Source organism: Capricornis sumatraensis, chromosome 2 (genome assembly GCF_032405125.1).
Source record: "Capricornis sumatraensis isolate serow.1 chromosome 2, serow.2, whole genome shotgun sequence".
NCBI classification, from domain to species: domain Eukaryota; kingdom Metazoa; phylum Chordata; class Mammalia; order Artiodactyla; family Bovidae; genus Capricornis; species Capricornis sumatraensis.
In genome coordinates, this window is record NC_091070.1 from 108,337,850 (window position 1) to 108,358,785 (window position 20,936).

The window sequence follows — 20,936 nt, forward strand, 5'->3', positions numbered from 1 at the left end:
TTCTGAAAACAAGGAACACGTAACCAACTTGAATATAACTTCCCTTCCATACCACAGAAATCTCCCACAAAACTAAGCAAGCTGGGTGCCAGAGAGGAGAAAAGATAGGAGCTACCATTACCAAATGTAAAATCTCAGGGGATAGGCAAATTAACTGTCCCTTATTCTTTAGTCAAGCATCCTTTTGGTAGCTAACACTGCTGAGCAGGTGTAAGGTAAAAAAAAAAAATAATGTCATTTTGTCAAAATTTAGCATCCAGCCTTCCCTTCTTTCAGAATACCTCCAAGCTGCTTCTTCCCACTTTTATAAAAAATACTTCCCTTTCATCTCTCATTTTTAAATAATCTTTTTCTATTCACTGAGGGTATCCTTTAGTGCTAAGAATTTAGGAAGACCTATTTCTAAGTCCATGATCTCATTTGGGGCCAAACTTTGATTTCAGTTTAACTATACAAGAAATGACTACAAATGAAGTAAATGAGGGTGAGGGAGTGTGAAATAAAGAACTCAAACAAGAATTAAATAACGTTTAAAACACTTCGTATCTTAGCTGAGATGCTCCGTGTTGTTTTCAGTTGTATACTTAAGAAGCTATCTCACTTAACATACGGAAAGCTGTGTTTCAATGAAACGGAAATTCAGGATCAAAACTTTATTTTGTCAGATTGTAAAAGCAGCTTGCTTCCACATATTAAAAATGATGGATGGGACAGAAAATGACAAGAGGCTCTATGTCCCAGCTGCCATGGCACAAGGGGCAACAGTCACCTACGGCTGCTCGAAGAACTAGCCAGCTTTGAGTCTACTTCCTCATGTCCAGGGCCACATCCCGGAAACACCTGATACTCACAGGGACTTGTCTCTGCAGGGTCAGGATGAGGGGCTCAGGCAGGAAAAAACACACCAATGAAATGGACATCCCTGCTACTCTATTTCTCAGATAAATGCCATCCTTGGCTCTGTACACATGTCCTAAATTATCCTAAAAATTTTAAATTCAAACTAAACCCAATAACTTTCAAAGTGTTATAAGGACATCAAGCTGTCTCTTTGGCTATAAAGATAATGGCTTTTTCTAACTTAATCAGTACCCAAATAAGAGAGGGTATATGCTACTGCTAGCTAAAAATTATCAACCATTAAGACAAAACCATTAAGATACCAAAAATAGAGCGGTTACTATGAAACTAAATTAAAAGAATAGTTTTTCCACATTAAGAGCAATCCAGTATGTCAGGAGCAGTTAGCCTTTGTACTGAGAGCAGATATCTAATTCAGTAAGACACATCCATAGAATATCATTTTTATCCAGCTGACGCTTATGCTAAAAAGGGTACTCAGACTCACATTTGTTCTTCTTGGCCTGTGATCTGCTCTAGATTTTATCTTTCACTTGTAAACTTGTCAGTACAGGCTAAAATACCTATGGTGAGAGTCTTTAGAAAAGCATGCTCCCCTTTCCAGCATGCACTGAGATTCTGAGTTAGTGCCATCCAGAAAGAGACCTGCCACCAAGTAAGCAATAACCCCACCACAGCTTCAACCCTTCACCCCCAGACCACCAAAAGGCAGAGAGCACTACACTACAATGCCAGTTAGTATGGAGGGAAGCACAGCCCCACCACCATGCACTGCAGGCAGGCTGGTATATTTACTTGTGATTGACATCAGCTGTGATGGCCTCTGACTTTCCATGTGTAGCACTGCTATGTAGGAATAAATAAGCATTAATGGGAATGGAAACAAACCAAACAATAAAAATGAAGTGAAACTGCAAAATATATTTGACTGAAAGGCATGTATTCACGGTAAATTATAAACTTGGCAAAGGAGATCTGAGGGGGAAAAACAAACAAACAAAAAAAAACCCACAACAATAAAAAAAAAAACATCAGTGGTGAAAGATGAAGCGTGAGGACCATCTGACATGCCACAGAGCTAGCCTGTTGACAAGACACAGCCTGAAAGTGGCCTTGGACTGAGACAGTCTACCACTGCTCCTTCTTAATAAAAACAGGTATAACCCCAGCTCCAATACCCAATGTTCGAACATTTAACAAGGCATTCTAGCACTTTGTGCATAGTCTTTTTATCCCTTAAGAATTATAAATTTTATGGCAAAACGTTTTTGACAAAAGTATAGAAACATCAAATGATTTAGAAAGGGGGAATTCTAAGTATCAAGGGAGGTTTTATCATAAAATATAAGACAGCTGAAAAGCACTTTATCTCATATTTGAATAGCTCCAAAGATCTTTTTTTTTAAACTTCTAAAATCCTAAACATTTCAACGGTTTGAATATCAGTGACTGTAAGTAGCGTGCACATCCCTTCCTGGCACCTCCCTTTGCGATCTGAAAGTTCCACAAGCAGAACTGAAGTATGCGTATGTCTCAGAGGCAGCCTGTGGGTGCCAGGTTTTTTGGGGTGGGGGGTTTGTAGATAACACTTGAGGCCACAGATATATGGGCCTAATAATCAATCCTCTTTCCCTGTGGCATAGTGGCTGCTGATAGTCTTTAATCCTGTAGCATAGCAAAAGAACTACCTTCTGACCGTTCTTCAGTAGGAGTCATTTCACTGATATGGTAGAGGGGCATCCAAAAAACGGAGAAGGCAATGGCACCCCACTCCAGCACTCTTGCCTGGAAAATCCCATGGATGGAGGAGCCTGGTGGGCTGCAGTCCATGGAGTCGCTAAGAGTCAGACACGACTGAGCGACTTCACTTTCACTTTTCACTTTCATGCACTGGAGAAGGAAATGGCAACCCACTCCAGTGTTCTTGCCTGGAGAATCCCAGGGATGGGGGAGCCTGGTGGGCTGCCGTCTCTGGGGTCGCAGAGCCGGACACGACTAAAGCGACTTAGCAGCAGCAGCAGCAGCAAAGCTACTGCTCTCCATGTAAAGGGGCCAAGCCGTCATTACTTCACATCATGAACTGCCACAATACTTAGCTCTTTTAAAAGTTCTAGGAATACATCAGAGATAAGAGGACAAGCACAGGAGGCAGCCACACAAAGAAGCAAAGATATCAACCTACCGGGGAATTGCTGGGAGCCGAGAGCCATTTTCATCTATGAAGTGGCCCCCTGCATTGAGGACCCAGCAATGATGGAGGGACATCAAAGCATGCCTTGCAGTAGTAGGGTTGTCCTTCCCATTCTGACTGTCTGCATTCTTTAGCGGGGAAAACTCATCTTCCCGTAATACTTCATATACCACAAACTTCCTAGAGTGAAACCATACAAACACTGCTTTATTATGAAGCAAACTGCATACACAGCTTCTGACTTTTCTCCACGTAGCTAAGCCTTTGGTCTTCAATTACAGCCTCTCTTAAAGCAATTTCAAATGAATGCTGAAAGAAATAACATTCATCCTTGGATGAAATAAATTTGGAATTATCTTCTCCACACAAAATGAGAAATTATTTCCTTCCCCAACAATATACATATAACACAAATCTCAACTCAAGTTAATGTGATCTTTAATCAAGAGAACAAAGAGCAATATAAGTTAAAAACAATCTCACTGAAACATTTACTCATAGGCCAGTAAAGGCCTCCTAACCACAAAATGGGCCAATTCTCTATCTCAACCTTTTTTGTCTCTCAGCCAAAGTAAGAGACTTTAACAAGTTTTCAGGAGAGCCAGATAATATAATAATTGAAAATTTTTAAAAAGCACTCACAGGCAAGTCAAACCATATTCTTGCATTGGTGGTTTCATACTAGAGAATAATAATGAATCTAAACTACATACTCACAGTCAAACACCATGCCTGTCATACCTGCTGTCAACTGTTTTCAACAGTGTCCTGCCTAGAAGAGCAAAAAGCAACATCTCAAGACATACTTAATCTTACTGATGCTATTCGAAACATACTTTGCAAACTGGAAGATATCAAAGACAAATTTTTCCATCTTTATTCCATTTGGTTTGTCTGGCTTAATTAACTGTCCCTGGGAATCCACAAATGGAATCTTCTTTTGAGCCACATGGTGCTGCAACTGAGGTTCATAAATACTATGGAGGAAAAAAAAGAAAAAAAAAAAAAAAAAGACAATCACTTTCCAAATTTAAAATGCCAGAGAATCTGATAATCACACTCAGGAGCTAATGCATCAATAAGTACTAAGACTTTCAAAGGGAAGGGCATTCATTAAATTTTAGTTCATATTTAAATATTAAATATACAGATTTCCCTATTCATTTTTTTAAAAAATCAAATGATCTCTACAAAAAAAAAAAAAAATACACACACACACAGCTCGTAACATCTCTCCCATAATTTCCATGTCTTATATAAAAATGTTCCACTCTCAGCCTCAATTTGCCCAATTGAGATCCTGTGAAGTGTTAGATGAAAAGATGAGTATTTATAGTTACTACGGGTGAATTAGTAACACAGCTACAAAAAGCACAGCAGGAAATATTGTGGAACTGGAGCTGAAATTGTCAGGTAAAGCTTAGTAACTTTTTAAACAGTAGGCAGTCATCTTGAATGTCCAAAAAGCAATCAAGTGAAGAATCAGATACTGAGAATGTCCTTCATTTAAAAATCTGGTGGGATAAAACAACTCTTTATTACTAGCTGACACCACTATGTTGATTTCCATGCTTGGTCTCAAGATCTTTTTCCTTTACTTTCCAATCTACTAGTTCCTAAATGCTAGTGAGAGAACCAGTTAAATTAAATTGCGTGGGCAGCTTTTTAAAAAATACAGATGTCTACATTGACCTTCAGAAATTCTGATTCCATAGATGTAGGGCAGATATGTGTATCTTTTGAGGTTTCCAGTTGTGGTAGAAAGAGGGGGTGTTGCCTTTCTTACTCGTTTCTTCACCAGAACTGAGCACAGTTAGAGGGAAGGAGAAGAAAAGGAAGAAGTGCTTTGGACTCCAGTTAATGCACAGTTAACGCACTTCACATTCTATACAGTGGGTATCTCAGGGCTGCTACAATTTGCACCTGGTGATATAGCTTACTAAAAACAACCACAGTGTCAAGTAAACTTCTATCTGATAAAGGAGATACTCAGGAAGGAAGATGAATTAAGGATTTGAAGTTTCTTCCTACTTCTCAGGTGACTTAGCTTCTGATTAACAATAAATAAAGTTTTTAAAAGCCCCCATCTTGCCCATACTCGACAACATCTCTCAGAAATGGCACAGTGAAGAAATGGTTGGCAATGTTCCCAGCGTTGAACAGCAGTCGTCCATCTGAGCTTCGCTTCTGAGCTGTTGCCAGAGAAATCTCACTATATTCCACCACCTGGTATACTCCATCCACTCTGCAAACCACTCCAACTGGTTCTGTAGGGTTTGTTTTCTCCACCACCTACCCACCAAAGGAAGAAAACAGTAGAGAGAGAAATCTGATCAGGTGCTATGCTGGAGATTTGTCTTTTTCCAAGATCTGCTTACTTTAAGGTATAAAATCAAGAGGAATCTTTAGATAATCATCTATCTTTACATTTGATAGACTACTTTTCAGAAAGAGGTCACTTATCTCCCTCCTATTTATCAACTAACTAAACTGCAGAGTAGAAATTCCATCACACACATAGGGCCCAGAAGAAATCACACTGGAGTGTGAATAACTGCATCCCCCCATCTAATATATTTTCACTATTGAATTGATCCTCAGTCAGACTCAACTACTTTGAGAATAAATGAAACAAAATCTATCTGAGATTCACAAGACAAAAGAAGTAAGGCATTTTGCCTCTCATTTTATATTGCACAAGTCATTATTTCATTTGAAAATGGTGTTCCTTTCATTTTCATTCATGAATAGAGCAAATTCCTTATTTTTCAGGCACTTGGCTAGCTGGTAGCAGGGTTAGAGCAGGCAGGTCACAGGGCTCCCACTCCAACTTGAACCAGAAAAGTCCACTCACATTTATGTCTTGCAGGTTTGGTTTTATTTGAAGTAAGAGAGTCTATGCTTTTTTAAAGTCTGAAAACCAGTGATTTGATAATCTAGCAAAGGTTCTAGGATAGTGAGGGAGCTGAGAGAAAAGTGTTTAGTCAAAATCAGAGGGAAAACATAAGAGTATGTAATTTTTAAAAAAAATCTCCCAGGTGATTCTGACACCCCACCACCCTATTTACATATCACTGACCTAAATTAAGTATACAATTATAAAGGAACCCTATGTAATGCACTAATAGAAAACTCAAGCCTCAGACAAGATGAATATCCAGCAGAAGAATCAAACAATTAAAAGATTTGAAAATATTTGTTTTGCCTTGTTCTATTAACAATTCAGTATACTCCAGAGTATTTTGAAAAACTGTCCCCAACTTGAAAAGTCTATCCAAAGTATACATGAAATTATTCCAACGAAATTAAAGCTTTTCTTCAGCAACTGATTTCATAAAATAAATACAGCCAGTCAGGCCCTTGCAGACAACTGAAGTCACTACTGAGTGCTTTGTTTACACTGCAATTAGAGACACAGGCACTGAGTGTACCTCAGTGAGGCTGGGCTACTGCATACGCAGGCCTGCTGTGCAGTTTCACTGTTTGCCACCCTGAAAGGAGTACAGTATTCAATGAAAAGGATCCTTCTACCACCGAAGTGGATAAAACTGAGAGAAACATACAGCAAAAGGATTTAAACCAATCATGAGCCCATTTCCAATTCCAGTCTATCAAGCCATCACCACCTCTCACTTCACATTCTATACAGTGGGTATCTCAGTAGACAGGGCATCTAGAACAGATTCCTCCTATCCACATAAACACACACACACATACACACACACACACACACACACGAGGTTAGTTTTCCAATCACTTCTATATAACCGTACTCCTGACCAGCCATGGAAAATAAAAATAAGCATATTCATACTTTACTTTCCAAGTGTTAATCTGCCAGTGAAAGGTTTGCTTTTATAACAACATGAACCTCCAAATGCTGTAAAAGTCTAGACTACAAAAGAAAGCATTTGTAAAATACATATGTATTTGTAAAATACATATGCAGCATAGAATTAAGAGATCTCTTAATTTCCTACAAGTTAAATCCTGAAAAGCTGAGCTCAAAATAACTTTAACCTCAAAGTTACTATAAGTGTTTTACAAAATTATCTTTAATTAACAATCATTCCTACTCTCTCAGCTGTGGACTTTTGTAAACCACTCCACTAAGTCTTTTCTCAAGGCTCTCACTTCATTAAAAATACTTCATTCCCCAAGGCAGGAGACTGTTAAATAAGAACTAAAGAGAATTCTCTGCAAAGAATTCTACTACCCTCTATGAATCACTCCCTAATTTAGGTGTTTTTTAAAGTATATTTTAACATCTATGATTTTTAAATTAAAAGGGTGGGAAGACAGATTAAATAAATGGTTTCTAACATCTCTAAATTTTTTTAACATATACCAATCTCTTAATATTTCAGTTGCATCCGAATATTTATTTATTCATTCATTGAGAGACCACTAGATTATATACTAGACACAGAACAAGCAGGAAGACTGAGAACGGATTTGTCCTAGAGGACCCACCGGCAGTAAAGAGAGAATGGTTATATTTACATCCCAGTATGATTAGAATACTCAAAAAAGTTAGCAGACCAATTCAAAGGTTTTTGAGCTGCCAGCAAAAACATAATTAAAGAACTGCTTTATTAAAGTGATATAATACTAAAACTAAGAGTTGGGAAACATTTCTAATTCTGCCTCTGCTAATGTGATGATGGACCTAGAGCCTGGAACTTATTTAGTACTGGAACTCACTTCTAGATCAAAGGGGTTGACCAGATGATCTCTGAGGTCCCTCCCAGGTTCAGCATTCTCTAATCGTTTAGAATTAAAATTGATTCTGAAGCTGAGTCGGAGAAGGAAATGGCAACCCACTCCAGTACTCTTGCCCGGAAAATTCCATGGACAGAGGAGACTGGCAGGCTACAGACCATGGGGTCACAAAGAGTCAGACACGCCTGAGCGACTGAGCACGCACATGCTGAAGCTCAGCGCAGTAAAATTTTAAGCTTCTATCTTAGAAAGAAGAGTGACACCAAGTGGAACAAAGTCAGAAATACAGTTTTGTTTTGCTTTTCAAAGCTGAGTAGCTTTAAAAAGTTAATCTACTATTCCTGTTAGGGGAGGGGAGGGCGCCCCTGCCAGGGCACAGCTGAGTACAGTTTCTCATCTTCCCCATTCTCCTCTCCAAAGTGGAGAGCTCCCTGAAACCACTCAGAGCTGAGCCCCACCCCAGACCAGGCAGGAGGACTGAAAGCCAAACCTAGAATCTTCTGAGGTGGAGCAAACCTCAGCAAGTACAATCCAATGCACTATTACAGTTCAACAGCTATTTACAGTAGGGCACAGACACTCATAGAGTACTGAAAGGGACAGAGATCTTCAATCAGTGAACTAAGCCCTTTATTTTCAGAGTCAGGAGGAGTCTTATTAGGCCTCTCAGCTTAATCTCTCAAAACTTATACTGGCAAATTTAAGACTTTAGCTTCTATGACTTTGCATTGATTTGTAGATTAATTTTGAAATGGCATCTTTATAACAGAAAATCTCCAAACAAAGATACATCTCTTATGGCAGCACTTCTTTTCTCTCTTTCATTTATTTTTTATTGAAGGATAATTGCTTTACAGAATTTTGCTGTTTTCTGTCAAACCTCAACATGAATCAGCCATAGGTATACATATATCCCCTCCCTTTTGAACCTCCCTCCCATCTCCTGCCCCATCCCACCCCTCTAGGTTGATACAGAGCCCCTGTCTGACTTTCCTGAGCCATACAGAAAATTCCCATTGGCTATCTATTTTACATATGGTAATGTAAGTTTCCATGTTACTTTCCATACATCTCACCCTCTCCTCCCCTCTCCCCATCTCCGTAAGTCTATTCTCTATGTCTGTTTCTCCACTGCTGCCCCGTAAATAAATTCTTCAGCACCATTTTTCTAAATTCCGTATATATGTGTTAGAATACGATATTTATCTTTCTCTTTCTGACCTACTTCACTCTGTGTAATAAGTTCTAGGTTCATCCATCTCACTAAAACTGACTCAAAGGTGTTCCTTTTTCTGGCTGAGTAATACTCCACTGTGTATATGTACCACAATTTCTTTATCCATTCACCTGTCGATGGACATCTACGTTGCTTCCATGTTCTAGCTATTGTAAATAGTGCTGCAATGAACAATGGGATACATGTGTCTTTTTCAATTTTGGTTTCATCAGGGTATATGCCTAGGAATGGGACTGCTGGGTCATATGGTGGTTTTATTCCTAGTTTTTTAAGAAATCTCCATACCGTCTTCCATAGTGGCTGTATCAATTTACATTCCCACCAACAGGGCAGCACTTCTTTTTAAATTCATATATTTAAAATTTATATGTAACTTAACTTGCTTTTGTCAGAAACCTATACATGGCTTTCGCTTTTGGCAGAAAGGTTCCCCCTTCATGTTGATTACAAAATTATTCCAACAATACTGTAAAATCAACTAACTGCAGTAAATAAATAAAATTATTTTTAACTTTCTTCTATGTTTTTTCACTGTTTTATGTTTTTTCATTTTGTAATCCATTTGAAATCAATTTTGATATGAGCACCTTAGTTTATTTTAAGCCAGTTCCCCATTAATCTCCCTGCAATGATTTGAAATGCCATCTTTGTATACAGTACATTCTTATATATGTGAGTTTGTTTCTGATTATCTGTTCCATTATTCTGTCATTCTATTCTGGTTTCAGGACTACACTCCTAGTTACTTTTTATTTACAACCCATTTTAATAGCTGATAGATTGTTAACACTCTTCCTTCCTAATTATCATTTTTTCAACATTTTCCTGGTCGTCTTTATATGTTTCTTCTAAACTTTACAACAATTTTTTCAAATGTCCCCAGTATAGTCTCATTGGAACTTTGATGAGAACTGTGTTATACTTTAATTCAGTGAGACCTGATACCTTTACAGATTTCCAGGAAAAGTAATATTTACATTAGCATTTTAAAATCTTCCAAAAGTATTATTAAGGCCTTTCATGTCACAAAGTCAAGTCTCTTATATTATCATCTATGCAACTAAGGAAAAAAATGCTAAAAATTACTATGGCAAGGACAGTCTTGTTATATGGCATTACAAACCTCACTCTATTTCAGTATCAGTATGTTTGTCGTCACTCAAGCAGTTATTTAATCTCTGCAACCTCCCTTCGCCCCAGTCTGCATATTTCCATCTTTACGCGCAGGACTGTCATGAGTTACCTTGTCAAATGCCTTGCTGAAGTCTTCATGTGCCATTTCTACCATATTTCTTTTACTTACTACTCCAGTAACTTTGCCATAGGAAGAAACTTGATATTAATGAATCCAACAACTTGGTATTATTAAGTCCATCCCAGACCCAGTGATGACCATTCACTTTCCCAGGTACTTACAAATCATCCTCACATACTGTAAACTCTTACTTGTGATAAACTAAGCATACACCATTATTTATAGAATCAAACACTGCAAATTAAAGAAGTAGGTATGGGACATTTCAGCTACTTTAGAAGATGAATGGTCCTAAAATATCCACATCACCCTAAAAAGTCTAGCTTGACTCCTGGAACATATATACTGACAAGAGAAAGACGACAAAACGCCTCATTACAGTTGAGAAAGGCATTACCTTTGCTCCACAGTCTGCTCCTTTCTGAATGCAAAATCCAATAAACCGTGGGTCTGCCACTTTTACTAATATGTTGTCAACACAATAGACATGAATGCTCCAAATGCCTCTTCGTTCCATATCCTCCACAATATTCTGGGCTGCAAGAGCCCGATAAAGACCACCATTCCCATCTGGAAAAAAAAAAAAATTGCCTGTTAGTAGCAAACCAAAACTCATTATGAAGGTAACTCAAAGATAGCTCAATGTTTCTAAACAGAGCAGAAGCTCTCTAAAAACCAGTTTTACATGACAGGGCCAACAAAAACTGAGTATCCATAAGAAAGGATTCAGCGGTCAAAAGTTATACTATGTGATTTTGAGATAATTTACCATAAGAATACAGAGAATAACATTATTAATATAAGACTAGGCAATCCTTAAGAACATACTTCTAACTCAGTCCTTTTAACAATCTGTCCCACAATACACAGTGAACCATAAAATTCTTTACCAGGCAATGATTATTTTATAACATTTCTAGTTTTATTTGCATGATTCAAATTAGCTCTGTATTTACAGCCCGAACACTGCCGATTTCATACACCTCAATAATAAAAATATATGACCATCTATACCAAATGATTCGTTAAGAAAGCAGATTAATATGAAGGTCTGTGGTGATTTAAATTAAATACAGGTCAAAGCCTCTTCTTTCTCCATCTATTTTTAGTGCTGCTTTAATATACTTCTTCCATAACAGCCTCAGTTACAGCCTAAATGATGACAAAAAAAATTAGACAGCTGCACAAAACTAACCTAAAAATAGTAAACTCTTCCATTAATTAAAAAGAATTAAGTAGGGGTAAAAAAAAAAAAAAAACAGTTGAGATGAAATAAAAGTCTACATCTGCAGACCATCACTGTAAATACTATTTTTTATTTCCTTTCACCCTTTTCTCCAAGAAGTGAGTCACACAGATGAGAATCTGTGAGTTCTGTATTTTCCATTCTCTTACTTAACCTACTGAAACTATTTCACTTTGTCTTTTGATATCTACAAATGATTATTTTAATACTGTTTAAGAATGAATGCTACAGATAAACTATAATCTAGCCTCATTTTTTAAACAGCAGATGCTTTCCAATTTTTCACTATGATAAGTAATGAGGCTATGAACAATACTGTATATAAAATACTGAGTAAAGAGAATAAATACTCTGAATGATGCTCAAATTGCTGTCAAGAGCACAGGAAGTATAAAAGCATATTCATTTCACCCATGGGCATTTCCGTTTTTTTAAATCACTGACAAATTTAATTATATTAAGCAAAATATTAATTTTTGACATCAAAATCACCATAGTGAAAAAATTCAAAACTTAATGAGCTACACTGTGTAAATCAACCATACTTCAAAAACAAAAAACGTTAATGAATTGTGTTAAGTCTATTTCTATTCACAATTAAGCACAGTTACAAACCTGGAGCCATAGAAACCTTATTCTTCTCTTCCAAAATAATTTTCCCATCAAAACTCATAGCAGGCAGCATTCCCTGCTGGAAAAAGATTACATTCTCTTTCTTTAAACCAAAGTACTTGTGCTTTGTGAAGAACTCCTTTGTAGATTCCATTGTTCTCCCACTGGTCATTATATACCTTGCAAGAGAAAAGCAGATCTTCTAAGCAATAATGCTATGTGAATTAGGGGAAAATAGTTTATCTCCTAAGAAAAAGAAAATTTTTGAGAGCACTGTTTATTGTTTTCACTTCCTTCATCCCTTTCCTGAATAAGGCAGTATTAGTTGCTACCCAATGGGAATTTCTTCTAGCAACTTCATTAATCTTTATGCATAAAATAAATCTGTGGCCTCTCCTTGGGGGCTGGCCTGCTCCCATGTCTCCGGAGTATACTATCTGCTGCCTGTTTTAATAAAGTCCTGCTGCTTGAGCTGTAAAATAACTCTGTTATTTTACAATATTTAAACACATCTCCTGTAACAGAGAACCTGCAACAGAGAGGCTCAAGAAAACATTTCAGAACTCTGTGAAAAGTAAAGTCTAAGTCAAAATCTCTCCTATTCTAATAAAAGGGATAAAGGCATAAATGCAATACATTCTAATTACCTCTTATGGTTCTTTTTACTAAAATTTTGAAATGACATCTGGGCTCTGCACACCCTTTATTTACAATCATAAAAGTATAAGTATACACTCTGTTGTCACAAAAATCCAACCCATGCCAATGTAGTAAAAGAGAAAAAAATTCTATCTAAAATTGTAATTATTGACTACAATAGCTAAATGTAAACTATGTGTAAGTAGGGATTTTTATCTGTTTTGGTTACTGATATATTCCCAGCACCTAGAGGCAGGTACTCACGTAATACCTGTTAAATGCAAAAATGAAGAAAACTGTAAAATTTCCCAGGACAGTCAGTATCTGCCTGATTAACAAATTATCCTGGATATTTGAACCCTGGGCACAGAAACTTTGGGCATCATGATTCAAATGAAAAGGGACTAAACTGTTTCACATAAGAAAAATAAACTCTGAGTTGTGAGGAGAAAGAAAGAGAAGAAAATCCAACATGAAAGTTGGGAGACTAAGGCTTGTAAGTAGAATTTTGGCCACTTAAAACACAGATGTCCCTCAAAAGTCCCCAAGGGAACCAAGATGAAAAAAAAACACACAAAAAAGTTCACAACTGGCCAATACCCTTCTTAAGAACTAGAAAAGCTGAGGCAATTATAAAAAGCCTATTTTTAAAGGCATCAGAGAGCTACAAAAGCAACATGGATTAGAACTTAAAATTTAAGATAGTGAGAATCTTTCAAAGGAGACCTTCAGATATGCCTTTTCCTGGGGGTATTTGCTGATCTGGGGCAAAGGCCAGTGGCAAGGAATCTGAGCTTGGACCAGGCAGGACAGAGAAACCAGCAGAGCTTTTGTTAGTCTCCTGGGGCTAAAATAACAAGATTAGTGACTTCAGGTTCCAAACAAACAGCTGGTTTCCCCCTCAAAACAGGACAACTTCCAAAGCTGCTCTGAGAAACAGATTCAAGAGCTAAATCAAAACCTTTTAAAAAACAGAGCAGAATTCTCATAATCTCCTGGTGTCCAGAAGATGAACAATGGCTGAGATAGGCCCTGGGGAGTTGGCATACAAGCAGAGACAGAATCCAAGTTTGGCCCACAGCAGAGAAATCAGTGAGGCTTTCAGGTTTGGTTTGGTTTTGTTTGGGGTGAGGGAGGGGGCGGGGGCAAAAGGGTGGGGTTTCAGGAGGACAAGATAACCCAATATTTAAGGACATGAGTTTCTAGAGTGAGAGAACCCACTGAGTACCCACAGCAGTGACTGGAAACAGATCCATACATCATCATGAAATTTCAATTACTAAAGATAAGAAGAGACTCCAAATGCTTTCAGAGGAAAAAGGGAGAAAAAAAGACTGAGAATCAGAATGGCAACAGATCTCTCAAAAGCAACACTGGAACAATAGACCAATGCCTCCAAATTTCAGAGGGAAACTGATTTTCAATCAAACTCTGTACACAGACAAACTACCTATCAGTATGAAGTTTACAGACTGAGAGAACCCTCTGAGGATCCAAAAGCACTCAGGTAGGGGTTAAAGTTCGAAATAAATATATACTGCTCATTAAGGCTATAGTGATTATCTACCTAGCTATAATACATATTGATTTTAACATATAAAGTACAGCTCCCAAGAAAACCTGTAGTAACAGGAAATACCTCTGCTTATGAATAAAGTATATATGCATTTTAAATATTATAAGCCACTATATGTTCAGACACTCTCCCATAATGAGAGATATCTTACCATGGAATGATGCATTTGTTGCTATGAATAATGAGAGATATCTTACCATGGAATGATGCATTTGTTGCCATGATATTTTTCAGCTAACTGCTGAAGCTTCAGGATACGCTCTGCTTGAATCTGAAAAAGTGTCTTATGGGATGGCAAACCAACATCATACATCCCCTTGGGATATGCAACACCAAGTCTTGTCCCCTGCCCACCAGCTAGAAGAAGAACTGCCACTTTGTTCTGAGAAATCTGGAAAAGTCCTAAAAAAGAAAACACTTGTATCATTCTATAATTCAACACTTTAGGGTTACACATAGAAAGGTAGCTGCAAAGGGTCACCCTAACTGCATAAGCCATAAAGAACAAGGAATTCACAAGTAATCATGGATGACTACATTGTTAATAAAAACATTTTATTATTAAAAAATGAAGTTTATATAATCCAAACAAACACCAGATAATTAATAATATACTGTAATGAACCAATAATTGTTATTCTGATAAGGTTGGAAGGCAAAGACCAAGAGACGCTGCAAATGTTTTATAAGCACCTGACAACTTACTAGTTGCGGCAGGTAAAGAAAAAGGATAGAAGATCCCCAGACTTCAGGATGAATGATGATGCTATTAAGTTACCCCCCAGCCTATAAATCAATCAATAATAACTGATTAATCAATTGGCATGTAAATATACTAGACAAACTGCCATCCAGTAAATGGAAAGACAAGAAATCCTGAGTTGGGGAAGCAGTGCAGAACAATGGTTAAGAAGCTAGGCTCTGATGTCAGGATACCCAGGTATGAAACCAAACTCAACTGAATGAGCTTAGGGAACGTGCCTGCCAAAGGGCATTAGGACACTCTGTGGGATGATGGAAATATTATATATTTTGATTGGGGCGGTAGTTTTAAGGATGTATAAATTTTTTAAAAACTCATAAAACTAGTGCATTTTATTGCATGTAATTATACTTCAATAAAATTGTTTAAAATGCCTTTTTTTTAAATGGGCAGCTCAGAAGGATGTGAAACACAGAGTTCTTGTGAAACTGCAAGTGAAACAATAAAACTAAAAATGGTATTAAAAGACAGAGGCTCTCAGTTTAGATTTGAAAAAAAAAACAAAAATAAAATCTTGCCATATACCATTTCTAGGAACTACCTCATCTCTCTAGGTGGACAGTTTCAGCACCAGAAGGTAGAATAACCTGTGGGAAGAGGTAAAATATAGAGCGGATCTCTCAGAAGCTAGAAAAGCTGTAAAAGGTCAAATGTGATAAAGCTATGCTTGATAGGTTTTGTTCTTTTTTCTGAATTTCACACTTTTATTAAACTTCTCAGAAATTCTATGAATAAGGCAGGTCACTATCCATAACTAGATCAAGCCAGAGGGAGCAGTGGTGGCCAGTATCAATTTTTTTTGTCTAAATTACCAACTTTATGCTTTATGTGTGTGTGTGGGGGGGGGTTTTTTGGTCTTACATGTTTTTGATACACTGTGTGTCTGTGTCAGTTGCTCAGTCATGTCTGACACTTTGCAACTCCATAGACTGTAGCCCACCAGGCTTCTCAGTCCATGGAATCTTCCAGGCAAGAATGCTGGAGTGGGTAGCCATTCCCTTCTTCCAGGGGATCTTCCCAACAGAGGGATCAAATCCCAGTCTCCTGCACTGCAGACAGATTCTTTACCATCCTGAGCCACCAGGGAAGCCCTAGGCTTTCCTACAGCTAATATACTAGTACACTGTGAACTCAGAAAAATATTCTTAATAAACCTAATATAAAATCAAAACTATCCTGATTCTACAACCTGTTTTCACTAGTAACTAAGCATAGCCAAGGATATTATGCAGGAACTTTCTGGCAATTTTTTCAATCAAAAAGTTTAAAAACACATTAGATATTTCCATAGTTTTCCCCTCTGATATGAAGCAGAGAGCTTAGCTACCTGAGAACTAATCTTCTCTCTTTCTTCCTTGCTTATGATGAGACTGTCCTTGTTTTCTCCACAGCATTTCACTGTACCTTATTAAAGTTTGAAAATAAAATATCAAGAGTAATGCTAGACTCCAGTAATTATTACAGTAACTGTAATCTAAGAGGTAAGTATAATTTTCCCCTTTTTAGACGTAATAGGCTCATATGAGGATCTCATTAAGCTCATAGGCTCATAGGCTCATTAAGGATCTTGCCCAAGGTCATACAGCTAAACAGTGTGAATCAGGATTAGAACTTGACTCCAAGGCCTATTCACCAACACTGCACTGACTCCAGCAGTCTCTCCAAACATTAAACAGATATATTATACAGCACCATAAATTTTAGGTGTTGTATAACAGTCATTCCTATTGCCTTCTTGACCCTTCTTCTCTTTTCCACTGAATTAATGAGAAGTTGTGCTGCCTTTTCTTAAATCTTACCCATCACCCTACATGAAAAAGCTACTGAGGTGGCCAAGAGCCCACATTCTCCAAAATTTGTCAAAGACTGAATTTCTAACAGCATTCAAGCTCTGTGTTGCCCTTAAAACAGGCCCTACAACCACCATGTAACAAAGACTGGGTGAGATGAAGCAATCTGAAGGGAACAGGAACCATATAAAGCAGCTCTGAAAACCATTTTCCATTTGGTTATGTCTTCAGTTACCAAAGAAACCATGGTTTCTAGGAAATAAATTTAACTCTGCCGTCGCTGACCCAAAAAGCATTATTTAAAATTACAGGTCCACAAACCCTTACCTAAACTAGATTTATTTAAGAAGCTTACTTCAGAATGCAGAACTCTTCAAAATTTAGAAAACAGATATAATACATATATAATATGTTCATATTTTAACCCAGCAGATCTAAGACAGTTTCTTCTAATCACATTAAGTGAGACAAAAAAAAAGTTTTTCAATACTATCTCAGGCTTCCCTGGTCTCTCATTAGGTAAAGAATCTGCCTGCAATGCAGGAGACCCAGGTTTCATCCCAGGGTCAGAAAGATCCCCTGGAGAAGGAAATGGCTACCCACTCCAGTACTCTTGCCTGGAGAGTCCTGTGGACAGAGGAGCCTGGTGGGCTACGGTCCATGCGGCTGCAAAGAATCAGACACGACTGAGTGACTAACACTACTGCTGCTACTACTTGCTCAACCCTCATATACCACCGAAGGTGCTGGAATCAAAAATATTGCTAAATGTGTTCCCCCAAAGTCCCAGATAAATATTCTGGACACAAAGCTCTTTGTTCTTTTTGTACTATTTATTTTCTTTATAGAGCACATGTGTTTTAAGTTGTTGTACTATTAATGTGGCTTTCCTGGTGGCTCAGTGGTAAAGAATCTGCCTGCCAAGGTAGGAGACACAGGTTTGATCCCTGGGTCAGGAAGATCCCCTGGAGAAGGAAATGGTAACCCACTCCAGTATTCTTGCCTGGAGAATCCATATAGACAGAGGAGCCTGTCTATATGAGCTACAGTCCATGGTGTCACAAAAGAAACGGGCATGACTTAGCAACTAAACAACGAACTGTTACTGTGGTTCTAGTCATCCTTCCTGATTTTTCACTTTTACCTTCAGTCCAAAGTTACATTATTTCTCTCAGCTTCCTTTAAGAGCCACACTTCCAGAGTCACTTCCATGTCTCAGCTCTGGCTCGCCTCATGGCCACCCAACATCAGGCGGCACTTTCGCTAGGTTCTAACGAGTTGTCAAAATTATCACTGTATAACCTTTTCTCTTCCTTGGACCAGTTCCCTAAACCACTGCTTCATTCCAAATGGTTTCCAAATGGTTCTGCTTTAAAGCTTTGCAAACCAACAGCTGGTAGTGGCCTCTTCCTTCATTCAAATAAATGGCATGTGTTTGTTTCCTAAGCCCTCCAATGCCACACTTTCTCCAATTCTTTTTTTTTTCCTAATTTTTTCATCTATTTATTTTTTTTAATTAAGTAATTTTTTATTTAAGGATAATTGCTTTACATCTCCAATTCTTTTTCCATACTTTCTCCAATTCTTCTTTCCACCTGTGGACCTGATAACGCATATAATCACTATGTCTTAAAAACAGCACTGACGCCATGCTTGCCAGGTGTACATTTACAGGCAGATCTACATTTACAACTAATCTCCAGCTAGCCACAACTGTTATAATGAATTATAACACAATTCATAAATATTTGTGAGAAAAAGGTGTCTGCATTAACTTCTTCCTGCTTATACGTCTGACTCATGAGCAGACAGAGAAAAATAAGAAGAAGGCAAGCAGTCCCTAGAGTATTAAAGCCAGCTGCAACTCAAGAACTAAATGCAGCTATAGCTGTTGTTAACAATATCAAACCCTGCCGAGCTGAAGTATTCATCTACTTGATCCATGTTACTGCAATAAAACTGCATTGTTTATCGAAAGCGTGTAATGCATAAATTAGTATCTGCTTTATGACAGACCAAATATTTCTTGAAATTAAGTAGGCCAATAAAATTCTGTAAGCCTCATAGTTACATGGCCATACACATGATTTCAAACTGTATAATTCTACACAGGCAGCACTGCACCTATCTGAAAAATGTTGACTGTTTTTATAAACAGGCTTAAAACATACTTAACCTATGCGACACTTAGGAAATTATGAACTTTTATTTCAAAACTTCCACAAAAATATGGGAAAAAAAAACGTGAAAAGTTTAGTACTATATCATCCTTCCCATCTTTTCATTATATGACACGAGAGTTAATTACCTTCCCACAGAGGTCAGGACCTAACACACATCAAATCACAGGTTTAAAAAAGAGAGAGAAAAGAAATCAAGCCAGAGTGAGCGATTTCCAGGACACGGGTAGAGCTCTCTCCTCAGAGTCAGGCATGTAGGCCCAACAGAGTCTGAACAGTTTTCCTAGTAACACTTATAGAAAACAGAGAGGAGTTTACAGTAGCCTCTCCCAGGTCAACTGCTTCCTGGATAACTTCCTGCTTGGACTAGTTCCTCTCAAACATACTCTTTGATTTGGGCATGTGCCTGAAACAAAGAGGCTAGCAGAGGTGCTATTGAAATACAGCATCGTCAGAATTTTCTGTCTAAACTGTCAGCACTACTGGACAAGCAGTGGGGTAAATAGGCTAATCAACTGGTGCAAACAAAGGAAGACTATACAAGAAAGAGGAGGTATTCTAAGAGTTTAATTTTTAATCACATTTCACAGATTAAACAATTATTTTATAGATTAACTACTTCCCTAAACTATTAAGAATGAAAAGTAGACTAATAAGGGAAATCTCTATTTGGAATGGTTTCAGATACTGGGACATTATTATAAATTTCATTAAGTATAATGATGGCATTGTAATTAGGGGAAGAAAATGTCCTTGTACTTAAGAGATGCATACTAAACTTTATGAGGATAAAAATAACATAACGTTTGCAATTTGCCTTAAATACTATAGCAGAGAAAAATAAGAGGGATATATGAAGCAGAATTTTGAAAATTATGTAATTAAGGTGATATATATGTGGAATTTCATTATACTATTTTTTGTCCCAAATATCTGTTTCCAAATAAGCTTGAAATTTCTTTGTAATAACAAATTCTTAGGCAGGCTACATGACTATACATAAACTATGAACCTAATGCATGTGTGTGTATATAAGAAAATACTATAAAATATTAGTAGTGAGTATCTCTGGATTGTGAGACAGCAGAGATTTATCTTTTTTCTCTTATAATTCTTAGTATTTTACAACCTCTCCAAAATATATGTGACTTTTAAAATAAAACAAATCTATTAAAAATATCAGAGCACTAGATTTCAGAAAATGTAGAGGACATAATGTTATTAATACATTTTTTCTAAACAATCCATTTACTTTTCTACCATAATGCTATATAAATTAATTTTTTAAATGCCTCATAGGCAAAAAAAAAGGCTAACACTGACTACTAATTTATTATAACATAAAGTTAAAAGATTGTTTTGTGTTCAGTTCAAGCATGGGTTGCTTTTATAAAGAATGGAATTTTTTAAGCAAATATATTTTTCCAGAGTAAGTATCCTTTCTAAAATAATATTCTCATCAAAGCTTCTAAATTACTTCTTTCAAGATCTGAGTTTTATAAGACAGAGATTTTTCAGACTCCTCTACCTTTCATTTTCTGTGCTTCAAGAATTAAATTAAAACAAGAACTCTCTTCAGGAAGGACCACAGTGGTCACTTACGTATTCATCCTTCAGCAATAATTTTCCACCCTAGGTATTAAAATGTCTGATGTCAATAGTCACCAGACACTCTGAAATTACTGTAGAATGCTTTTACTTTCCCTCTCCTGGGGCACTGGGATCGGGCAGGGGCAGCAAGGGTGCGGGGGTTGGGGCCCAGTTGTCTTTGATACAATTATCAGTAATCTCCTATTGTCTGAAATAAAGCATCCTAATCTTTGCAATGGAACTCTCTTTCCTTAGATAACTTACTGAAGACTTC

The 20,936-nt window shown here is 37.3% G+C and overlaps 1 protein-coding gene across 4 annotated transcripts in view; it reads right to left on the bottom strand.

The window, feature by feature from the left end:
• UAP1 (UDP-N-acetylglucosamine pyrophosphorylase 1) overlaps positions 1-20,936 on the bottom strand; it is a 32,003-nt gene that overhangs the window by 3,480 nt on the left and 7,587 nt on the right. For 2 of the 4 annotated variants that reach the window (XM_068963659.1, XM_068963660.1), the window contains 6 exons: positions 14,537-14,741; positions 12,128-12,303; positions 10,664-10,836; positions 5,151-5,344; positions 3,889-4,029; positions 3,044-3,232 (listed from right to left, as the gene is read on the bottom strand). In XM_068963659.1, coding sequence (XP_068819760.1) covers positions 3,044-3,232; positions 3,889-4,029; positions 5,151-5,344; positions 10,664-10,836; positions 12,128-12,303; positions 14,537-14,741 — 1,078 coding nt within the window. Of the gene's footprint in view, positions 1-1,656; positions 1,708-3,043; positions 3,233-3,888; positions 4,030-5,150; positions 5,345-10,663; positions 10,837-12,127; positions 12,304-14,536; positions 14,742-20,936 lie in introns of all 4 variants that reach the window. The other 2 variants (XM_068963658.1, XM_068963657.1) reach the window with 2 other exon arrangements.